At 50.1% G+C, this 23,078-nt stretch overlaps 1 protein-coding gene across 2 annotated transcripts in view; it reads right to left on the reverse strand.

Annotated features, from left to right (window-relative positions):
• Positions 1–1,332: 1,332 nt before the first annotated feature.
• PEX14 (peroxisomal biogenesis factor 14) overlaps positions 1,333–23,078 on the reverse strand; it is a 130,046-nt gene continuing 108,300 nt past the window's right edge. For both annotated transcript variants that reach the window (XM_008522104.2, XM_008522105.2), the window contains 5 exons: positions 12,544–12,629; positions 9,390–9,492; positions 8,139–8,236; positions 4,565–4,656; positions 1,333–2,618 (listed from right to left, as the gene is read on the reverse strand). In XM_008522104.2, coding sequence (XP_008520326.1) covers positions 2,171–2,618; positions 4,565–4,656; positions 8,139–8,236; positions 9,390–9,492; positions 12,544–12,629 — 827 coding nt within the window. In that variant the 3' untranslated portion in view covers positions 1,333–2,170. The remainder of the gene's footprint in view (positions 2,619–4,564; positions 4,657–8,138; positions 8,237–9,389; positions 9,493–12,543; positions 12,630–23,078) is intronic.

Genomic DNA, 23,078 nt, shown 5'->3' on the forward strand with positions numbered 1-23,078 from the left:
CGTACACGGAAATGTCTGGAAAGTTAGAGACAATGACGAATGGTCACCAGGCTAAAGGGGGAGACCCCCGTGACCGCTCACACAGGACCCAGCGTTTCTTTCACTGAGGAGGTCAGAGTGCAGAAAACCCTGTCTCCAGCCCCCAGAGGCCTGTCCTGTGGAGAAAGACGGGGGCTTCAGACCAAGCCCCAGCCCTCTGCTCAGTGGTTAGGTCTGCCTGCCCGGCTCCCCAGACACTGGGAGTCCTCATCCAGGCGAGGCTGGTGGCCCCTGGGGACTAAGATGGCAAAGAGGCAGGGGTGACTCTCAACGTGGGCTCTGCTTGTCCCTAGGGAGCACACGGTGGGAAAACGGACCACACGGATGTCATGAGATGTTACGAGCATCAAAGACAAAACCTGAGAAACCAGGCCGGATGGCTGGACACTCAGGAGGGTTAAAGAGAAGGCGACATCCCCACGACCTGACACCTCGGGAGTGCCCCAGGCCCAACAGTCAGGGAGGGGTTTGATGTTGGGGCGGCAGAGCATTGGGCCCGGAGCCCTCAAAAGGGGCCTAAGCAGGAGGTGAAATGTTTTCTGAGACAAAACAGCCCCAGTGCCAAGTCTCTCACCCGCTGCCTCCTCCTTCCCCAGGGCCAGGGCGGCGGGAGGCCGGGCTGAGGCTGGGGCAGGCGGCCAGCCCGAGGGGTGCACACCTACCGGCTGCCGAGCTGCACCGCCACGGCGGGCGGCCACTGTCCCCGCACTTCATTTCCAAGGCCTTTGTCTACACAAGGAGCCCAGAGAGACGTGACCAGGCCCTCTGTCCCCACCCCCGGCCACAGCACTGGGGGCTTGAGGGAGCCGAGCGCTCCTTGGCAGGAGCATTGCGCTGTTTTTCTGGGTTTAGCTAAATGCTGTGTGAAGGTTAAAGGGAGACAGGGAGGGAGAGCGGGAGAGGAGACGGGGGAGGAAGAGAGAGCGAGACACACTCTCTCCTGGGAGCACACTCATCCATTTAAGGAAGGAGAGCTCATCACACTCAACACCAGGTCTATATACAGTAACGCAAGGTCCCTTCTCCTCCTGGATCAGAATGTCGCCCCTTCGGCACTCGGGACTGAGGATGAAACCCTCCAGCTCTGGGTGAGCGGCCCACGAGACCTGCCTTGGGGAGGGGCTGGACAGGGGAGGCAGGGGCTGCCAGCCATCAGGCCCACCTGCAGGGCTGCCCAGGCGTTCCCCCCACATGCCCTCCTGTCCCTCCCCAGGGCTCACCTGGCACAGCCTTAGCCGAGACCCACCTCCCAGGCTCGGGTGCTATGAGCAGACAGGCAGCCACAGGCAGGAATTAAATAGTGGCAACTCGTATTTATTACAATTATATACAGTCGTATCTTATATTCTGAAACTTATACCTGATCACACAAGTGAACATGTGTTTCTGGGTAGGAGGGACAGAAAGGAAGGCCCTGATGCCTGGCTCCGACGTGGGAGTGAGAACCACGTCTCGCCATGGGGGTAGCTGAGCCACGACGCGGCAAGCGAGGTCGTCAGAAGTGCAGTGTGATTTCATCCGGGAGGACGACAGGGCGCTGTGGGGCTGGGACAGGCACACAAGGGCGGCATCGGTCGCGCAAGACCTGGCTGTCGGGCCCTGGAAGGCCCTCGCCCAGAGAGGAGCACAGGGCTGTGGCTTTTGGAAACACAAGACAGCCCCTTGGTCCCTGGCAAGAGTGACTGAAGGAGCGTGGGGGAGGGGGGGCGGTGGGACAGCAGACACCAGATCAACGCAGCTCCTCCTCCACTGAGGGTCAGGAGTCAGGTAAGAAAACTACCTCTTGTCATGCACGGTGTTAGGTTAGCTAAGACGCTCGGCAGACACACCCTGGACAAGACGTCTGTCCAAGAGATGTGGCTGAGGGGGGCTTGAGACGAGAGAATTTGGCGCCCCCAGCCTGACATGGGAACAAAGTTAACGGCCCATCTGAGCTGAGGAAGTGGCGGGCGTGGCCGAGCTGGCGTTCGGGCGAGAGGAGGCTGGGTGGACAGAAATGCAACCCCACACCAGGGCCCAGGCCCCAGCGGAATCTGTGACAGCTGCGCTCCCTACTCGGCTCAAGGCTGCCCTCCCAGAGCCAGAGGAGGAGTCAGGGCCTGGCCATGTCCCCAGAGGCTGAACGACCACCCTAGTCCCGCTCACTCTCGTTGCTGGCGCCCTCGGGCCGCCGCAGCTTCTCCACCTGCTCATTGATCTGCCCGTCCCCGCCCCGGCGGTCCTCCCTCTGCACCCCCAGGCAGTCCTCCTCGTCCACGTGGCTCACGTCCTCGTCCTCCTCGTCCTCCTCGTCCTCCCTCTTCTCCTCCTCGCCCTGTACCTCCATCCTCACCTGGCCCTTGACGTCCACCACCCCCTCACCCTCCTCCTGGGGGCCCAGCAGGTGGTAGGTGGCTGTGGAGCCCTCAGGGCTGTGGCCCTCCTTCACGGGCGAGGAGGATGTGGACTCGTTGCTGACGGGCGAGATGTCGCTGCTGCTGTGGTGGTTCACGGCAGCTGGGCTGGAGGGTGGAGGCGACTTGACTGGGATCTGCCAGGAGGGAATCTTCGGGGCCGATGGTGACGGCGGGAACTGTCTCCTGGCAGACAAGGGAGATGATGGCAGGGTTGGTGACAGCATTCCTGGGGCTCCCATCCTCAGCAAAGCCACACTCTCCTGATCCCAAGTGCTCAGCAACAGTAAGCAGCTCCCCCAGGGCCATGGACCAGGTACCAAATTGAGCTCTCCCGCCCCCCGCCCCCCACCTCTCAGGAACTAGAACTCTTGGCCAGTAGGAGGGTTGAAGCAGCTGAGACAAAAGGCAGAGGTGCCCTGTGCTGCCACAGACCACCCTGCCCCACTCAGAGGACCTCCCGGATCCTCCTTGCCCTGGGCCAGGCCCTCCCCTCCTTGCAGGTGCTGGACAGCCAGCCCTGAGGGGCCTGCCATGCCCTGGAGCCCCCTCCCCCCTGGTCCTTAGCAATGGCCCAGCCTCCAGTCTTTGGAGAGGGAATGCGTGAGGACGGGGAGCCAGAAGGGGAAGCAGGACTGAGCCAGAGGACTGGGAACCCAAGATACCTGGGCCTCGACTCTCACTTGTCTATGGCCTGGGCCAAAGGCGAAGGGGGCCTGGCCATTGGCCTCAGGATTAGAAACATCGCAGCTAGAAGGGTAACACTGGTGCACTTTGCTAGAAAAACCTCTGAGCTGAGCAGTTGGCAGGGAAGAGTCAGTTCTCCACTCCTGTTTCTGCCGCGGGCCGCGGGCCAGCAGCCAGGCCAGACCAAAGCCGTTCCAGAAGGGACCTGGGAGGTCAGGTCTGCTTGGCAACAGCTTGGAAATCAAGCTCTAGGACAGGCAGGTCCACCTCTGCCTGAGCCAAGAGGACAAAGGCCTGCTCTCTCCCTGGCTGCCCCCCCGCACTGTCCCACCAGCACTGGTCCTAGGACAGCACCTCCGCCTCAGATCCCACGACACAGACTGCACACGGTGAAGGTGGCACGAACGCTAACAAGAAATTCACTTTGCAGTTTTCTTGACTCTAACTCTCTGTCCCCCTGGCCTCAAAGGCCCTTGTCTCCTATGTTCGGAAACACAAAGGATTTCTCCTGATGACAACATTCTGGCTGCCCCTGAGCTCAGTCACACCTCTCTCAAGACTACGTTCTTTTCTTCAGAGAGGACCTGGAAAAAGGTGGCCTGGAGAACTGGGTTCTCTGGCTGGGGCCACGAGAGCCCTCCAGCCCCCTATCCTCGACCCCACCACCCTCTGCCTTCATACTGCCTCCCCTCCCCACTAAACCCCGGCCTGCAGAGAAACCAGAGCCTGAGCAAGGTGTCCTGGGGAACCCTGCGGCTGGGGGGGGGGGGTCAACCATCCCGGTGTCCCAGAATTGAGCGCTTCCTGGGACATGGGACGATCCCGGGCAAGCCAGGACAAGTTGGTCACCCTCCATTCAGGGCTGCACTGACCTCCTGTCGGGCTCACAGAAGGTGCTGTCACTGCAGAGGAACAGCAGGGGGAGACCAAAGAAGCTGGGGGTGGGGAGACAGGCACTGCTTTCTGCCCCCACCTTGATTCTAGAACCCTTCCTACTAAGGCCCTCTGTGGGGATGTTCTCTGGGAGTAAGCTGTCACTGAGAGGTCCAGCCAGGGTTCAGGATGAAGGAGAAGGTGGCCCTGTCGGGAGCTCCCGTTTTCAGATGAGGATGTTCTCCTCTGCTCAAAGTCCTAGGATCTGGCCCCAGCTGTCCTTGACCAGGGCTTGACGGGGCCAAGAAACTACCTGCATTTCAAAACTCTCGTGGGCACTGCACTGTCCCCCTGGAGCAGGGAGAGAAAGGAGGCCCACTGGTGAGAGAAAGTAGAAGCTCAAAAGATTCCAATCAATGCCTGAATCACCAGCTCAATCAGGGGCTGGATGGACAGGAGCTCCTGGGGACAACACCCCTCACTCCCGTGACAGCCAGACCGGCCCCAAGGGCTCCCACTCCCCAGTCCCAGGCTGGCAGCAGAACAGAAGCGTGAGCCTTCTCTCCTCCTACCGATTTAAGAGAAGCCCTTTCAAGGAGTTAATTTCCGACTTGAGTTCATTGATATTCTGGGACTCCAGGATCCAGTTGGTAGATGTGGTGGCCTGAAAGTCAAAACACAGGGGAACAAGGATCAGAGTGGCAGCTGCCTCCTGCCCCGTGGAACTCAAACAGCCAGGGTGGCTAGAGAGCTGCGGCTTCACTACGCTGGGCACAAGTGGCAGGACCTGGGGGCATTCCGTGTCCTATGTGCAGCCTGGTGACTCCTGGGAAGGTTCTGTCACTGCCCATTCAGGGGTCTGCTTGCCTGGGTCTCCCTGCTTAGGTGATAACACCCTAAAAACAAACATTCTCCTAACACTACCTGCTCGGATAGCTGACAATATTAAGGAATCATGACACACACTGAGGTATGATAATGGTACTGTGGTGACGTAAAATAAAATGACGACAACAAAAGAGCCCTTATCCTTTAGAAATACACACTGGAGTGTCTGCAGTATGGAACGACATGCTGTCTGGGATGCGCTTCAAAATAACCTGGGGGTAGGGGTGTGGGCAGAGAGGAGGCAGCGGCTCCGAGGCAGCATGCTGCAGCTGTGTGATGGGAACATGTGGCTCACTGTGCGGCCCCCTTCATTTCTGTGTGGTTTGAAATGTCCCATTAAAACAAAACAAGTAAATTCCATCTTGACACCAACTACCCCCTCTGCCTAAGTCCCTGCCCTGTAGAGACAATCACGCAACACACAGACATGCACTCTGGGCTGAGACAGGCAGCCGCCTCGACCCACAGGTACGGGAGCCTGAGAGCTGCCTGGAGGGTCAGGGCGACATCTGAGCACCTGCCCAGCCCAGTGCCCAGCTCGAATCTCAAGCAGGCCTCCAAGACAGGCTTCACCCAGCGTGCACTTCCACCCGCTGCTCAGACAGTGGCTCCCGGCTCTGTAAGGTCAGGTCCCAGACCCTGCCCTACTGTCTGCAAAGCCACGACCTGCAGGCCATACTATCCACTGCCGTTCTTTTGGGATGACTCTGAAGGCTCAGCAGAGGGAAAGAGGCCATCCTAGGACTTAACCTCAAGGCATTCCCTGAGGAGAGCCCATGGAGGACACAGCCACAGTAACCTCAGACAAACACCATCCTTCCATGCACACCTTTCCCCTTGGAATTTGACAGTTTTCCAAATAAACTTCAGAGATCCACACCTTTCTTTTTCGCAAATGCTGCTGAGACAGATGGAGATGAAGAAAGCCCAAACAGTGGTCCCCTAGACGATAGTTGCCAGTGGTCAAGCGGCCTGTGAAGTGTTTATGGGCCAATTTCAGGTGTGATGGCCTCAGGCGTGCAGGCCTGTATCATCTAGATTAGAGGACACCTTGAGGTGGCTTCAAGTGCACAGAGTAATCACGCAAGGCCCCCACTTCCCTGACACAGCTACCCGGCCTGACACAGAAAACCCGAGCTGTAGGTTTAAGAGAATGCGAGGAGCCTGAGGCTGGCAGAGGGGAGCCCTGGGTGTTCCTGGCAGCCTGAAGCCAGCCTCTGACATGGGATGGAGGCTGCTTGGGGCCCCACCCAGGCAAGCACCCCAGGTGGGCACACCTTTGCAGGGAGAAGCTCCTCAGGGCGGCCTGCAGGTCTTGGAAAAGAAAATCTAGGCAGCCGTGGAGCGAGCGCCCACAAACACCCGCCGCCTTCACACACATCCCCCCAGGGTCTCCACTCCAGACCACCAGACAGCGCAGATCCAGGAGCCACTGTTCTGGCTTCTCTGAGACCTTGAAAGCTATAGCAGCCCATTAACAAGGGAGCAATTTCCACTCACCGGCCTACAAAGGACTCAAATTTCCAAACGCATATGGTGCCAGATGCCAGGATTTAGAAATAAAATCTGACATCTGGGGCTTTTTAGCCAGTCTCTTTAAAAAACAGTTGTAGAAAACTCCCAGCCTTCAGTTTTATGTAGGTTTTTAAATTACTTAACGCTCTTCTTTTTAATTTTTTACAGAGCTGCAGTAGGAGTTTGGAAGCCAGAGACAAAAACTTACATTACAGCTGAGAAAACACAGCTCTGGGCCTTTGGTTTACGGGGTAACCAAAGTCTTCACACATACAGGTTTAGATACCAAACCAGCGAGCCCCACTTCAGTGCAGGACAGAATGAGAGGGGTGGGGATGGGCAGGGGGCAACAGAAAAAAAGCAAAGGAAACTCTCAGAGGTGGCTTTCAACCACCAAGCACAATCCTGGGCCCCCTCCCCTCAAAATGCAACATGTGGTCTTAATCTTAATGCTTGAGGTCTGAAAACAGTTTTCCAATTTCCGGAATGGCTTTTGCCATTGGCAGGCCACCTCTCCAAAAGATAATAGAGGGGAATGGGCTGGCCTTCACGCTGCTTTAAGGCTGCTGGCCTGCCCCCGGGGAGTGTGCACCACTGCCAACCAGAGCCCAGAGGAGGAGGTGCAAGCAGCACCTCTGTGGGGGGCGGATCCAAGGAGGGTATTCTCGGGCCCTCTCTTCACAGGAGGCATATCCCAGATTCCATTGGAAATGGAAAGATTCCAATTTTGCTGGGTTCTGCAAACGCGAAAGATTTGAGCGCTGGCTCACACCTCGTTGTGCACTGGGGTAGCGCTTCCCCTGGGAGAGCCACTCAGAGTGAGATCCTTCACAGCAAGGGCTGCATGGAAGCCGCCAGAAAGCAGAACAGAAGGGGATGGAGTGGGGAGGACAGTGGACGCCCTGGAGACACTGGACCACTGTCTCCTTGGACCACCATCCAAGACAGTTGCTCAGGAATGACCCTGTCACACACTCACAGAACCCAGGCCAGAGAGTGAAATCCTGGGAGCGACTGGAGCCAGGCACTGCTCTAAGCATGTAAACACACACTGAAGGAGGCACATTATAGCTCCATTTTACAGACGAGGAAACTAAGACTCTGAGAGATTAAGTAACTTGCCTGTGGTCACATGGCTGGCATGCGGCAGAGGAGGATTTTGACCCAGGCGATCTGATCCCAGGGTCTGATTTTGCCAAGACAGCTTCAGGTGTGGAAGTGAGGACTGGAAACCGGCCTAGTCAATCCCAGTTGGTTCTATATTCCTTTAGGGGTTACCTGACTTCCTGAGACCCGGGTTTTGAAAATCTACCACTGCAGCAGAGCCTAGCCCAGTGCCTTGGCACACCTCCCACCCTGTTCCCTGGAATCGTTCTTGGAAATGCTGTGACCTGTAACCTAATCTGCAGGTAGAGACCACTCTGTGTCTACAGTGAATGCCTCCAGAGCTGAGGTGTGTGCTGTCATAGGAAGGCCACAGGCAGAGAGCTGCTTTTCCTCCCTCCTATTGGGAGGTGACACAGAGACAGAAAGGACAGCCTCGATCACTGAATACCATGCCACTCACAGGGTGACTGCCTCCTTTCTCTACAAGGGTGGTGTGGGCCCCTATTGTGCAATCAGCGTGGGAAAAGGCAAAGTCAGACCCCACAGAACGTAGCAAACTGGGCACAAAGGACGACAGCAGAGAGCCATGCAGGGTAGACCTGGACCTGGAAGGACCAGAGAGTCAGGGACAAGTACCTTGGCTGTGGCCAGTTCATGGGCGAGCTCCTGGACTTTCTGCTGCTGCTGAATCAGCAGCTCCTGGACCGAGGCTAAAGTTGTCTGTAACTGAGTCACTGGGAGGAGAGAGCAGTGCATCTCCGTTAAATGATACACACCGATTCTTCCTTCTCTCTGTCCACACACCTTAAGCTGCTGCATCTAATTTATCTGCAGACATCCCCTCCATCCGTGTAATTTATCTGCACTCTGGGTAATCCACCTGCACTGCATCTAACCTCTAGTATTTCTACTTTATCTTCCTATTGTGTTGTTGTCCATGGTCAACAGTATATCCATCCAAAACCTCTCCCCTCTAATTATATCTGCTCATGATTTGCTTGGCTCTTCCAACTTCTGTAACGTCTGCATCCCTCATCTCACGGGCCTCGCTGTGTCTTTATGGAACTCACGGAAAGTCTCCAACCCTGGAAGAGACACATCTCAGGTCTCCACAATAGCCAGGAGTGGTTAAAAACTGCAAATCCCATTTCCCCACTGCTCCTTCCTACCCTCTCCACTCAACCCAAGGAGGCTAGAGCTCCCCAGTGTCATGTGACCTTGCCTGGGCCTTGGGGCCACCACCACACCACCAGGTTTTGGAGTGCTTTGCAAATGGGCCCCGGAGGGACAGACTGCTGCCTGGGGCAGCGGCTCTCTCACTTGCCTGAGTTTTTAGATTCAGAGCCTCCACCTAGTAAACAAGTTTATAAAGGAGAAAAGCCACCTCTGGTGCGACAGGTCCCAGCTAATCTGGACCATCATTGGGGCACTGGGTAATGAACGCAAGCCTGGTGGAGTCGATGACAGAGGAGGTGGCCGGGGTCCCGGGAGCCACAGTAATTACAGCCTCTCTTGACCCTGTGTTGGATTCTTAGAGGGAAGGGGGGAACTCGCTGAAAACCCCCCTGAAAACCTCATAGAAGCAGAAATTAAAAATGAACTTTACAGCCCTTAGAAAGGCTGTCATTTTATTCCCCTTATTAATATTCTGAGGTTGGGAGCCTTTCCGTAAAAACATAATTAATTGAGGCCGCGCCGACAGTAAACAAGCAATTTCAAATTAAACCGAAATGACGGCGGCTTCATTTGCAAATGTGAACAGATTCTCAGAGCAGATAAATGAAGTCACCACATAAAGTGGAGACGGAGGGGCAAGGGGAGGGGGCAGAGAAGGGGCTGCTTGGAGAAGGCTCTGAGGGGTGACTTGATGGAGTCATTAATCTTTACCTGTCTGTGCCACGCTGCCACTCAGCTCCGAGAGACTCGCCTCCATCCTCTCCAGCTGCTTCCTGTCCTCTCGGCCGCCCATGATGAGGGGGAGCAGGTATTTCTACAAGAAGCAGGGTGGGCGTGAGGAATGGGCACATACATGGGGTTATTCTCCAACAATCTCTGAAATTCTGCGGACCAACTTTCTGTCACCCCGGGGTTTTGAAAACTCTAGGCAAACACCGTAAATGAACAAGATATTCAAAAGTTACAGACTTCAATTACAACCATGTGAAAATTCTGTCTGAATAAGGACCAGGGAATAGGGACACAAAAAATCAATGTGATCTATTGTGATGGCGAATTCTTCGTTCATTTCTTAGTTTTCTTATGGTGCTACATATAACACTTCTGCAACAAAAATATTTAAAATTCTACTTTAAAAGTTGTAAGATAAAAATGTTGAAGGTTATATAAGAAAGTGATACCACTGGTGGCCTCCACGGACCAGTGGGTAGGGAAGCTTTTTACTGTATACGTTTCTAAACCTTTAACGTTTTGAAGCATGTGAATGAATTATCCATTCAGAAGTAAATGAATAAAATTAAATAGGCAAAAAATTATTCGAGAAACTAGATGAAAATCCACAACAGATTTCTGGGACCTTTGGTTCTTTTACTGGGGGGTAATATATGGATATTCTGAGGCCATCAAAAGAAGTCACCTCAGTCTTTTTCTAAGCTAAGCCTTGAATCCTCAGAACAAGCTTCCTTCGGATAAGAGCCAAATACAGTCAAATTCCCCCAGAACTGAGACACGGGGGCAAAAGGGAGAGGAAGGGGCAGAACCAGAAGAAACTGACCATGGGGGAAAAGGAAGCTGACGCTGCGAGGCAATCAAACGAGGGAGCCAGGTTGTGGGGAGCCCAGACTAGGGGAAGATGAGGGTCTTGGAACATTCAGGAAGAAGGCAGCTGGAAACTGGTTGCCTGCTTTGCGGTATAAAGGGGTGGAAGGTGGGCAATAGGGTGCCCGAGGGGAGAGCTGGATGAAAGAACCTGTGCTCTGAACTCCAAAAGCTCAGGACTTGGCACCCTCCCATTTCAGGAGCGTGAGACCAGTCAACAACTTCAGTGGGATGACACTAAAGGCAGCACAGCGCAGGCCTGGCAGGTGTGACCAAAGGAGAACTTTGGTTCCTACTCCATTCGGGGCCCAGATAGGAAAAAAGACAGCAACTTATCCATTAAGCTTTCCGTATTGGGGAAGGAAAAGGATGTCTCTCACAGGGGTTTGTGGGAGAACTCATCTCAAGAGCCACTCTAAGTGAGGATCGTTATTTAGCATACGGGTAGACGCACTCTCTATTTTGCAAAGTGCTTTCCAACCACCATGTGAGTTATTACCCACAACTGGGCTGAAACTCATCAAATGCAGCCTTAGTTCCAGGTTGAAAATTTCCTAAGAATAAAAGTCAAGAAATTCTTATATATGTAACGAACTAAAAATTCCATTTCTGAGATCAGAAATGCCAAGGGAAGGAGCACATACACAACCCCAGCCTAAATCTTTCCCTATTTATAAAACAAGAAGACAGTTTCTTACCTCTTTTTTTTTTTTTAATTTAAAGAAACTATTAGCAGGTGTTTTAGTGGCTCTCTTGTCACCACTGTGACTGATCTTCCAAAGTCTCTTTTCTTTTTTAAACCAGAGAGTGAAGATCAGAGCTTCATGGAAACAACTGATGATCTCTCTGCTTTGCTCCCAGGGCAGCTACGCTCTCCGTTTCTACCAGATCACAGCCCGTCGGAGGGCAGCCGTGTGACGATTAGGTACTGCTTAGGAGAGCCGGGACGTTAATTTGAGAATTGCGACTTAGCATTTTATTCTTCTTGGTGATTGTATGCAGTTAAGTGACTGGAAACAGGCTTTTAGTACACAAGGTATGGGGAGGCATGGGGTGAGAGGGAAAAGTCCCAGGATCCAGAACATGGTGCCTCTGGATTTCTGACACGGAAATGTCCAACTCCAAGAATAGCTGTTACACTGAAAAAATTATAATCTGCTACAACTCTGTCATTAGCTTTTGCACTAAGTCAAAAATTAAGAACCTCAGATTGCACTGTTCAAACATGTTTCACATACATACTGAAAGTTACAGCAGTGAGACTGGGTACTCATTCACATTCTTTTTAAAAAGTCTGTAAACAAGGGCTGGAGCTGCAGGCGGCAGCAGAAGGAAAGGGGCTTCTCTCCAGGGCCAGCAGAGGGTAAGTCCTCTGGCCACTGTTTCATCTCATCTCTGGGGACCTACCCTGGCTCTGCATCTTCTGGAAAAGACTCATTTGTTTCAGATCAACATTAGGATCTGGTAGTTAGTATCTGGAATCAAGGAAGTAAATGCTCACTTCATGCCTGCAGTTCTGCTGTAAGCAGTGAACTCTGGGATCCTGACAGTTGACCATGGAGTCTGGGAAAAAATCCTAGATTTATATAGATGCCAATACAATACATAGGAGACAAAAAGTAGATCCCATAAATATGATCACACTGGATTCTCAAAGCTAGTTTTAAATACTAAGATAGAACAATAGCACAGAGAGTGCTTCCCACGTGCCAGGCACAGAGCACTTTCCAAAGCAGCACCAACTCCTTTCAGCTCCACAGCAGCCTCAGGAGGCAGGCACTACTGTCCCCATTTTACAGATGAGACCACAGAGCCTGTGATCACACAGCTACTAAGTGGCAGAGCCAGGATGCAACACAGGCAGCTGGGCTCCAGCGTCCACACTCTTAACCATCATGTCATTCCGTCTCTCAAAGATTTACCGACTGCTCTTGATGTGCTGGGCACTCTTCTAAGCGCTGATGTGGCTTGTCCATCAATGGGTCCCATAGTCACCCTGCAGAGCAGGGACTTTGAGGAGAAGTGCCAGTAGATGAGGCAGTGTCTGAACCTACCAAGTGCACCCATGCAGGTGGGGGCAGGACCTGGACTGGAGCCAGACGTCCTCCTCCAGAGTGTGTTTCTCAGTACACCCTGCCCCTACAAAAACCCCCTCCTGCCATCACACTCCAGGGCTGAGGGCCTCTCCCCAGACAAACCTCCAGATGGGGGGCAGGGGGGACAGGGCTGAAAGCCAAGGCGGGGCCACAGGGAAGAGCAGGCTTACCTTGTACAGCTGGTGAAAGCCGAATGCAATTCCTGCCATGATGATAGCCAAGGCGCCATAATCTCTCCACCGGGAACCCCCAGGGCCTATGGTTGGGAGAAAAGACACAACAGGAGAAAAGGCACTTGTACTCAGTCTCGTCCCTCATAGTAATGGATCAGCAACTGCGACACACAACCGTAGCAGACAGACTGTGACTGTCAGGAACGCGCTCAGCTGTGTCCCCCTCCTCTCTCCAGCTCCTGGAGCTGTCTGCCTCAACTGTGGCCAGCTGTGTGGAGGTGTCTAGTATGAGGTGAGTCCTGGAGTGGGGAGTCAGGTGGCAGAGGCGATCTGAAGACCCAGGGCATGGTCTCTGCCCTCAAGCAACAAGGATCCAGTGAGGCCGACCTAAACACACTTAGGTATGTATAAATAGACGACCACATGCCCTATTACAGACAGGAACAAGAGCCACTTCAGAACCGGGGAACAGGTGGCAGGATGACACGACACTGCATCATCTGTTTATTCAAAACTTCACGAAGCGCTGACTGTGTGCCTGACGGAGTTGTAGGTGGGGACAGTGGTGATGGGACCCTCCTGCCCTGTTCTGCTCTGACCTTGAGCCTGGTGGAGAGGAGACACCCTATGAATGACTGAACAAGGTAACTCCAGAGAGTGATCAAGAATGCCAAACAGGGCGATGTGAGAGTGCGGAGGGCAGGAGAGGGCAGCCAGGGGTCGGCAGGGCCTCGGAGGAGGCGGATGCCCAGACCTGTGCAGTCCTGGGGACAGAGTGCTCCAAGCAGGGGACGAGCAGGGCAAAGGCCAGGGTCGACCTGTGCTCAAAGGAGAGTGCGGCCGGGTGAGCACCAAGCCCTCCCCAAAGGGGAGACCGGCAAGCACAGAGAGGGAAAGGCGGGGCCAGGTGGAGAGCGTGCCCAAGGGACCTGAGCGTCATTTCACGAGCAGTGGGTCACTGAAGGTGCTGCGTAAGGGAGAGGCATGGTCAGCTGTTTTAGGAGACTGCACAAGGGAGGGCACACCACAGGTGGGAAGAGGGAAGGCCACAAAACATAACAGGGACTGGGATTAGGACAGAAATGTCTCAGGAAAACAGCATGCTGCTGCTGGGGGTGGGGGGCAGGCCAGAAACGGGCAGGCAGTCTTCATGGAGGAGCAGCTCCCGGCCCTGTGCTCTGCAGAACAGCATGTACGAAGCTCCCCCAACTCCTGAAGGAAATGCCAGTTCCACAAGAGGAGAGGTGAGTTTTCTACTTCATAATCTTTCCCACGTACTGTTTACAAAGTGCTTTCATGTCCATAATCTTATCTGACGCCCCAGCGACTCTGTGAGGCACACAGGAAAGCAGCATCTCCATTTTGAACATCCATCTGGAGCTGCCATGTCCAGGTCACCCAGCGCGGCACTCTGCCTCCTCTCAAGGGATCTGCCATTGGGGGGCACGGGCCACTGTTCCCACAACTGTCAGCGGCGTGGGACATGGGTCAGTCTGTGGAATCAGACCACGGTGCCCGTGGAAAGTGACCCAGAGGCACCCACTCAAGGCATGCTGCTATGACAAGGAACTGGGATTTGGAAGTGAATTTGGGAGAGACAGGTGAAGAAGGAAGAGCAACAGCACTCCCGAAGCTTTTGAAAGGAGCACCCCAACTCAGCTGAGCAAAGCCGAAGTACTGTCAGCCTTCACCTCTCACCTGGGCCTGCAAGCTCTGGAGGTACCACCTGTCGCGTCCTGGCGTTTCATGACCAAAGGAAAGAAGGAGAGGGCCAGTTCTTAAAGCTCAGTGGCAGGATGTGGGCAGGTGGGGAGGAGGGGCTGCTGGCATGCAGCCCAACCAAGAAGATACAAGTGGCAAAAACCTCCAAGGGGGCAAGGGAGACACTCCTTCCTCCCCGAGCCTCTGAATGGGGCTCTCAGGAGGCAGAGGTTGACAGTGATGGCGGAGCCTGGAAAAGTCTCTCCTTGGTGCACCCCCCCCCACCCCAACACACACTTCTCCCCCTCCACCTGCCCCGCCTGTGGATTCCACACGAGTTTCCCAAGGTGGCCCAGCCCCAGTGTGTCCTGCACAAACTATAACCAACAGGTAGCCTCTCTCACAGCCCTCAAGTCCCTTTTCTGGTTTAGTTTTTGAATAGGTAACACACCCATGTGCTCAAAACATCGCAGAGCATATGTCAGTCTACTGCAAACAGGCTCCCTCCACCACCAACAGCCTCTGTCAAGTTTCCTGTTTATCCTGCCAGAGAATTTTCATGTACAAATAAGGCAACACAGACATCTATTGTTTTCCTTCTCTTCTCCTCCTATTTCTCATTCTTCTTTTTCCTATAACTGCATAATATTCCATTTAACCAATTCCCTGTTGATGGACATTTAGATTACTTCCAATCTTTTACTATTTCCCACAATACTACCATCAGTGACCGTGCACAGATATCATTTCATGTACATGTACATCCGTAAACGTGAATTCCTAAGAGGCTGGGACAGAGGTATACGCATTTGCAACTTTGAGAGATACTGTGAAATGCCCTCCGCGGGGGTGACCCAGTTCATCGCCATCAGCCATGTACATGAGAGCCTGCTTGCTCACAGCTACTCCAACGTAATGGGTTAATCACACGCGTAGATTTCTGCCAATACTAGAGCAGAAAAATAGTACTTGACTCTAGTGCTAATTTGCGTTTATCCTATTACTGAGTGACTTCTCATCTGTATTTCCTTTTCAGTGTGCTGTGTACGGTTCCTACTTTTCTCGATTTATCGATTTTCTTATTAATTTATAGAAACTTTTATATAGCAGGGAAATTAGCCCTTTGTCTATGATAGGAGTTGCAAAAATATTTCTCATTTATTTTTCTTTTGACTCTGCTTATGGTGTTTTATGGCATGCAGGTGTTTTTCATGCTTATATAAATTATCAATCTCTTCTTTTATGGGCTCTGGGTTACGGCAAGCCAGGACTTCCTCACTCCCTCTCAGACTGTGTAGACATGTTCAGGCGTCACGTCTAAGAAACCATCTCGGAAGGGAGCTCTGCCACTTTGACCCCATCTGATGCAAACTTACTTAGATAAGCAAGCACCACTCATCAAACTGAGCCTGGAGGCCCTGAGTCCCAGGAATGCACCTCTTCTATCTCATTCCTAGCCTCCTCTGCTCTGAGTGCCGTGACGCAAAATCCAACATTTAGTGCAAGTTCATTTTTAGGAGGAAAAAGTGAAGCTAGAGTAACACTGACACTCTTCTAGAGAGTCACTGCTCAGGAGGGCTTTAATCCACACCCAGAACACCCAGCTGTTCTGCCAAAACTCTCAGAGAGAGCATCTTCAAAATGAGAACATGTCCAGAATATTCTATTCCCCACTAATTTCTCAAAAACCCACTAAAGATCTTACAAGAAAATAGCTGAAACCAGCTAAAAACTGGATCAGACCCCGAAGTCTGCTGCATCCTTCTTTCCTGCAAACATACTGTGCCTTGAGAAGCACAACCTCTCACTCTGGGGACCGGAGCCACCGAGGCTGAACAGATGCCGGCAGCTCAGGGGTCCAAGAACCAGGATCCCTCCTACAGATGCTCCCACCATCCCAGAGCCCTGACCTCCTCAAGCACCAAGAAACACCTGTGGCTCCCTGCTGGCCTCACCCTTCACCCCCACTGCTCCTCGTTCCTGCATGCTCGCATTAAGAACATTTTATTGCCCCCTGGTTTTCATTATTAATGAAAAGGGACCAGAATGATCTTTCCTAAAGTTCAGAGAGTCTATAAAGACAAGAAGCTGAAATGCCATTTTACTCGTTTTGGAGATGTGTGATACAATTCTGTCTTGTGGCAAAATGAAAAAAAGAGAAAAACGAAGATGGAGATAACTCTTATCCACTGCCCAGCTTTCAAAGGGTAACAGACCACAGCTACAGAGAAAGCACTTGGCATGACCCGAAACTGGCTCAAACCCCCAGCCACAACCACCTGGAGTCCTTGCCCCTGCCCACCATGGGGCCAATTTCTTCCAAGGCCCATGCAGATCTCCACAATGGCACTGAGAGCAGAACACCTGGAGCTATGGCCTCGCTTGTCACCATGCTCCCTGAATGTCCAGAACTATCCAGTCAAGGGCAGAAAATGGGGCCAGTCACTCTTCTGCTCTAGCTCGAAAGTAAAGGAAATGGAATGAACATGCTTTTTAAAAACTCCAGTCTGGGAGCAGATGCCTACCTGCAGATGAGGCAGACAAGAGGCAAGCAGGCAAGAAGCCTCAGATCTGAGATCCTGGTTCCACACTACTAACCAGATGGTTCCCAAAAACAATCTTCTCTGCTTTTTTTTTTTGAGGAAGATTAGCCCTGAGCTAACATCTGCTGCCAATCCTCCTCTTTTTGCTGAGGAAGGCTGGCCCTGAGCTAACATCCGTGTCATCTTCCTCTACTTTATACGTGGGACACCTACCACAGTAGGGCTTGTCAACCAGTGCCATGTCTGCACCCGGGATCCGAACCAGATAACTCCGGGCTGCCAAAGCGGAACGTGTGCACTTAACCGCTGAGCCACTGGGCCAACCCCCATTCTTCTCTTGTTATTAGGCACAAACCACTTGACTGAAGGTGGCAGAGCTTTGCTAGATTGAAAGAACCCAGGCACGATGATACTTTTACTGTCATTCAGATTCAAATTATCCACAGCACTTTCCCAATAGGCTCGGTCAGCTAACTGGCTGAATGGCACAGTACTTTACCAACATACCACATCTCTGGTGTCTCATGAAGGATAAACAGACAGTCGACTGTGGCAATAATTCTCATCCTGCACACCTGAGCATTTCTGAGACCGCCCTATGCCTTAGGCTGCAATGGGGTCAGAAGACAAATTGTTGTAGGGAGAAGAGTGTAGAGCTCTTTGAAACTCAACACCTTTCTTACCCTTCCAAGGACTCCATCAACTAGCCTGAGCTCTGACAGTCTCCATGGAGGTCTGCCTGCCCAAAGGCTCAGGTTTCAGTTGAGTCCACTGTAAAGGAGACCATGTCAGAGGCAGGAGAGCTGCACCTCCATGGTTCCTTAACCATTCCCTGAACACCAACGAAACCAACATTACTCAGTTCCTTTAGTTATATCTCCGTTAACCAAGAACTTCTCACCTAGCAGGCGAGAACAAGCATCAACAAGTAGGAACATATGCGAGGCACTGGGAATCGTGTATACAATACAGCAATGTCGAGCTTGAAACCACCAAGTCAGAGACTCAGTGACATCACAGAAATCTCACAATCCAGTAAAGATTCATCAATAACAAAGAGCTGAAGCTGTAACGAAATCATTCTGCTGGGACAATCCGCACCCAGTGAGTGCTAGCTGACAACAGGGAAAAACTATCACGTCCTTGAAAGGCTGGCAGCCCGAGCACAGGGCCAGGCAGTGGCAGAAACCAGGCAACCCTACCTGTGGTCCCCTCCACACTCATCAAGGCTGGAGCCGTGAGTTCACACTGTGGTGTATCTAGCTTCTCAAATCATCCCATTAGCTTTGTTTGGAAGCGACCCTGAAAATCAAATGATAAGACAGGTTCATCCACAGTGAGGTCCTGGAATCAAGCCAACCCGCCAGATCAGTGCTTGGTACAGCACCGAGTTGCTAGGCTAAGTGCACGGAGAGACTGGTGACCAGCGAACGGTACTACAGGTTGAGATGTGGAGGGCTGGCCACAGCGCAGGGGGCACGCTGAAGCACAGGGCTGTGGATGGCTGGCAGTGGTCAGAGAGACAAACCGACCCGGAGCGCAGCAGCTAGAAAAAGAACAGCTCTGCTCTGAACAGAAGTGCCTGCACAGCATATAAGGCAAAGGCCCCACAGCAGCCCAGCAGCAGCCACATCTGAAAATCCAGGGCCTGTCTTCCTGTGAACATCCTGTGAAAGACGATCTTTTCCACGTCTCATGAGCTGCGATGCTATCAGCAGTGTCATCGTTAGGCAGGAAGGACACTGAGTGGCATATCTATATTCTCACTCACAGATTAAAAAATATGAGCTCTAATTAAACTCTAAGAATTCAGAAGAGTCCAGGTACAGACCCATGCTTATACGGTCAACTGATTTTTGACAAAGAGGCCAAGGTAATTCTATGGGGAAAGGATACTATTTGCAACAATTGTGCTGGGACAATGGGATAGCGGTAGAGAGAAAAAATAAACTTCAACCCTCACCTTACACCATACCCAAAAAGTAACCCCAAATGGATCATACACCTAAACAAAAAAGTAAAAACTATAAAGCTTCTGTAAGAAAATAGAAAACACGGAAGAAAATCTTTGCAACCTTGGGTTAGGCAAAGATATCTTAAGATTCAAAAAGCATAAACTATAAAAGGAAAACAAAAGTGATAAAATGGACATCATCAAAATTTTAAACTTTTACTTTTCAATAGGCACTGTCAAGAAAACGAAAAGGCAAGTCAGAGGCAGGGAGAAAATGGCTGCAAAACATATATCTGATAAAAGACTTGTAACCAGGTACATAAAGAGCTTTTACAACTCAATAATTAAAAGACAAACAAGGTGATTTTGAGGAAAGATTGGAAGAGATACTTCACAAAAGATATATGAATGGCCAACAAGCACGTGAAAATATGCTTGACATCATTAGTCATTAGAGAACTACAAATTAAAAGTACAATGAGATTCTATTACGTGTACATTATAGTGGCTAAACTTAAAAACCGAGAATACCAAGTGTTGACAAGGATGTGGAGTAACAAATTCTCAGACACTGCTGATGAGAATGTAAAATGTGCAACCATACTGGAAAATAGTTTTACAATTTCTTATAAAGTTAAACATACACATAACATGTGGCTAAGGCCTTCCACTCCTAGGTATTTACCTAAGAGAAAGGAAAGCATATGTGCACACAAAGCCTTATACACAAATGTTCTTGGCAGCATTATTCACCATAGCCCCAAACTGGAAACAAGCTAAACAACTATCAATGGTCAAAAGATAAACAAATTGCAGTACATCCATACAATGGAATAACAGGAGTTAGCAAGCTGCCCAGTGGGCCAAGTCCCACCTCAGGCTGCTTTATTCAGCTGTGAGCTCAGAACAGTTTCTATATTTTTAAAGGATTGTGAGGAGAAGAGGGGTGGAGGGTTAGGGGGAATATGTGACAGAAACATGTAGCTCTCAAAGTCTAAAATATTTACTACCTGGTTTTATTTACATATATATATACACACACACACATATAATATACATAAAATATATATTTATCTCAATATGGATCAATCTCAAAAGCATTATGTTACGGCAAAGAAACCAGACACAAAAGACTATATGCTGTATGATTCCATTTACATGAAATTTTCTAAAAGGCAGGACTTCAGAGCAAACAGAGAGCAGACTGTTGGTTGGCAGTGCTCTAAACTGATTTTTGAGTGCATCACTTGGTAAAGTTACTAAAAAAATCACTGAATTGTATGATTGAAATGGGTGAGTTTTATAATATGCAAAATACACTTCAATAGCTTTGTTTAAAAAATAACTTTTTATAAAGAAGAGTCTAGAAAGAGACCGATGCATATATTTTCCCATATAGGGACAAACGAACCTTGACCTTCACATTGTACCATACGCAAAAGTTAGCTGAGAATAAATCACAGATCTCAACATAAAAGCTAACACTATAAAACTTGTAGAAGAAAACATAGGAGAAAATCTTTCTAACTTTGGGGTAAGCAAAGGCTTCACATGACAGGACACAAATACCAAGAACTGTAAAACAAAAAAAAGATAAATGGATGTCATCAAATTTAAAATCTTTCACTTTTCAAAAGGCAATGTAAAGAGAAAGAAAAAGCTAGCCCCAGACTGGGAGGAAATACTAACAATAAATATATCTGACAAAGAACTTGAATCCAGAATATGTAAAGAGCTCTTTCAACTCAACAAGACAATGACAATTAAAAATGGGCAAAAGACTAGAACAGACACTTCAAAAGAGAAGACATGCAAATGGACAATAAGCATGTAAAAAGATGCTCAACATTATTAGTCATCACAGAAATGTAAACCCAAACCACTATGAGATACCACTACACACACATTAAAATAGCTAAAATTACAAAGACTGAGGATACTAACTGTTAGTGAGAGCATGGCGCTCTCATATACCTTCCTGACGGGAATGCAAAACAGCACAACCACTTTGGAAAACAGTTTGGCAGTTTCTTATCAAGTTAAACATATACTTAACATATAACCAGTAACTCTACTCCTAGGCATTTAAGAAAATAAAGATAAGAGAAATAAAACAAAGACTTATACATGAATGTTCAAAGAGCTTTTCTGTAATGGCTCCGAACTGGAAACAACCCAAAGCCCCTCAACTGGTGAAAGGACAAACTGTGCGTCTGTGCCACGGAATACCAGTCAGTCACAAAAAAGAAGGAACTTCTGTGCGCACAGCTTGGATGAATCTCAAAAACACTATGCTGAGCAAAAGATACCAGATAGGAGAGGGTACACACACTGTATGATTCCATTTTTATAAAATGCCAGGAAAAAGAAGTCTAGTTGGAAGCAACAGAAAGCAGACCAGTGGTTGCCCCAGAGACAAGGTGGGGTGGGATTGGCTGGGAACCAGGCACAGGGAACCTTTTGGGGTATTGGAAATGTTCTACAGTGTGGTGATGGCTACATGGGGGTGTGTACACTTCTCAAAACTCAAATTGTACAACTAAAATGGGTGCATTTTGTTTTATGTAAATTATACTTCAATGAAGCTTTTTTAACGTCTGTTCAGAGTTAAAAAAAAAAAAAAGAGCTAAAGGAAGTCAGCAGTGATTGAGAAAAATATCCAGGATGGTGGGCTCTAAGTTCTTCCTCTGCTCAGTTAGCAGCTAAGACAAAGGGAAGAAGCGCAACCTGAGAATCCTAATTCAACTTTTTAAAATGTACCCTGTAATATTTGATACATACAAAAGAATATAACATTTATATAAGTTATGAAGCATGACAATAAAATTAGCAATCCTAAACCCACCTACCTTACCAGCTAAAACTTTCCAAACACCTCTGAAGCTAGCCACTTGTTTCTCTCCACCCAGAGGAAACCATTATCCTGAATTTTCTGTTCTAACGCAAACTTTCTATGGGATATGAAAAGCTAGGAACATGCCCCACCAGAACAAGAACTGCATTTCTCACTGGCTCCTGCAAAGAGGTATGGTCATATGGTTGAGTTCCAGCCAACGGGGAGAAAGTGGAAGTGATGTGGGCAGTTTCCACGGGGTGTACCTTGGAAGATGGCTTGTCCTTTTCCTTTCTTCTCCCCATTCTTGCTGTTGGACCGCAGATGGGACAGTGAGAGCTAGAGCAGTCAAACTGAAGCACAAGATGGATGCCATCCAGGTGTCAGGGATGCAGAGCAATGAGAGGAGCTGGTCCCTGAAGACCACAGAGCCACCACAGCAGCCTGAACTGCCTACATTTACATAACAGAGAGATATTCTTCTATTTTGTTTAAGCTACTCTTATTTTGAGTTTTCTGTTATTTGTTGCAGAATCTTATAAAACACAGGCTGCATTGTCAGCCCAGCCATAATTCAAGCCACCACCAACACCAAAGACTCTTTCAATGGCCTAAGAAACCTAAGGAAAGGATTTCTTTACTCAGTTCTTTCCTGTAACACATGCTCTCTTCAATATTCACGGATAGTGTTTATTCACACTCACGTGACACGACACAAGGTGTAACACAAAACAGACAGGGTGCTGGCCCTTGAAAAGCTGCCATGCTAAACCAGTCACATGGACAAAAGAAGAAAAAATACAATTTCCTCAAATCACAGAAACACTTTCTGCATATACAAACCGGTAACTTTTATGAAGCAAAACGTGAAATTTGTGTGCTAAATTGGCAGAGAGAAACGGAAGCGAGAGAAATAGGAGAAAGCCGTGACTTTTCATTTCCTGGTAGGAAGGCAGAGGCAGTCCACAGGCACCTGTGACTCCCAGCCCCTTCTACAAGCACTCCCATTGTCCCTAGCCCCAGGTCCTTGCTGTACCCTCTCTGCAGTGATGCTCTCCTTTCCGCCTCTGGGCGGCCACAGCGTCCTGGCTCTCAAAGCTCAGTTCAAGTCCTGCCTCCTCCATCCAGCCTCACCTAAGACTAGTGCCCTGGGAGTTTCCTTTATCACAAATTCTGATAGCTCTCACCATTCTCAACATACAAGGTGGCATGGTTAGTCTTGGCTGTACTTCCCCAAGTGCTGGACGTCCCACTACATTAAAGGGTAGCCTCCTGAAGGCAGGCCTGTCCTCTACTTCTGCAGCCTGCACAGCTGAGCACATGGAAGCCCTCACTGATTGGCTCCCTAGACAGCTCCCCTACATTGATGGTATCACACACCACCCTTTCAATTCTCAAGCACATTTCCACCACCATTTATTCATTCAACAAGCGTTTCTAGAACAGCAGCTAAGTGAGAGCCTTGGGTCATAGATTAAAAAAAAAAAAAAAAGCCTTTAGC

This window comes from Equus przewalskii, chromosome 2 (genome assembly GCF_037783145.1).
Source record: "Equus przewalskii isolate Varuska chromosome 2, EquPr2, whole genome shotgun sequence".
Classification (NCBI taxonomy): Eukaryota; Metazoa; Chordata; class Mammalia; order Perissodactyla; family Equidae; genus Equus; species Equus przewalskii.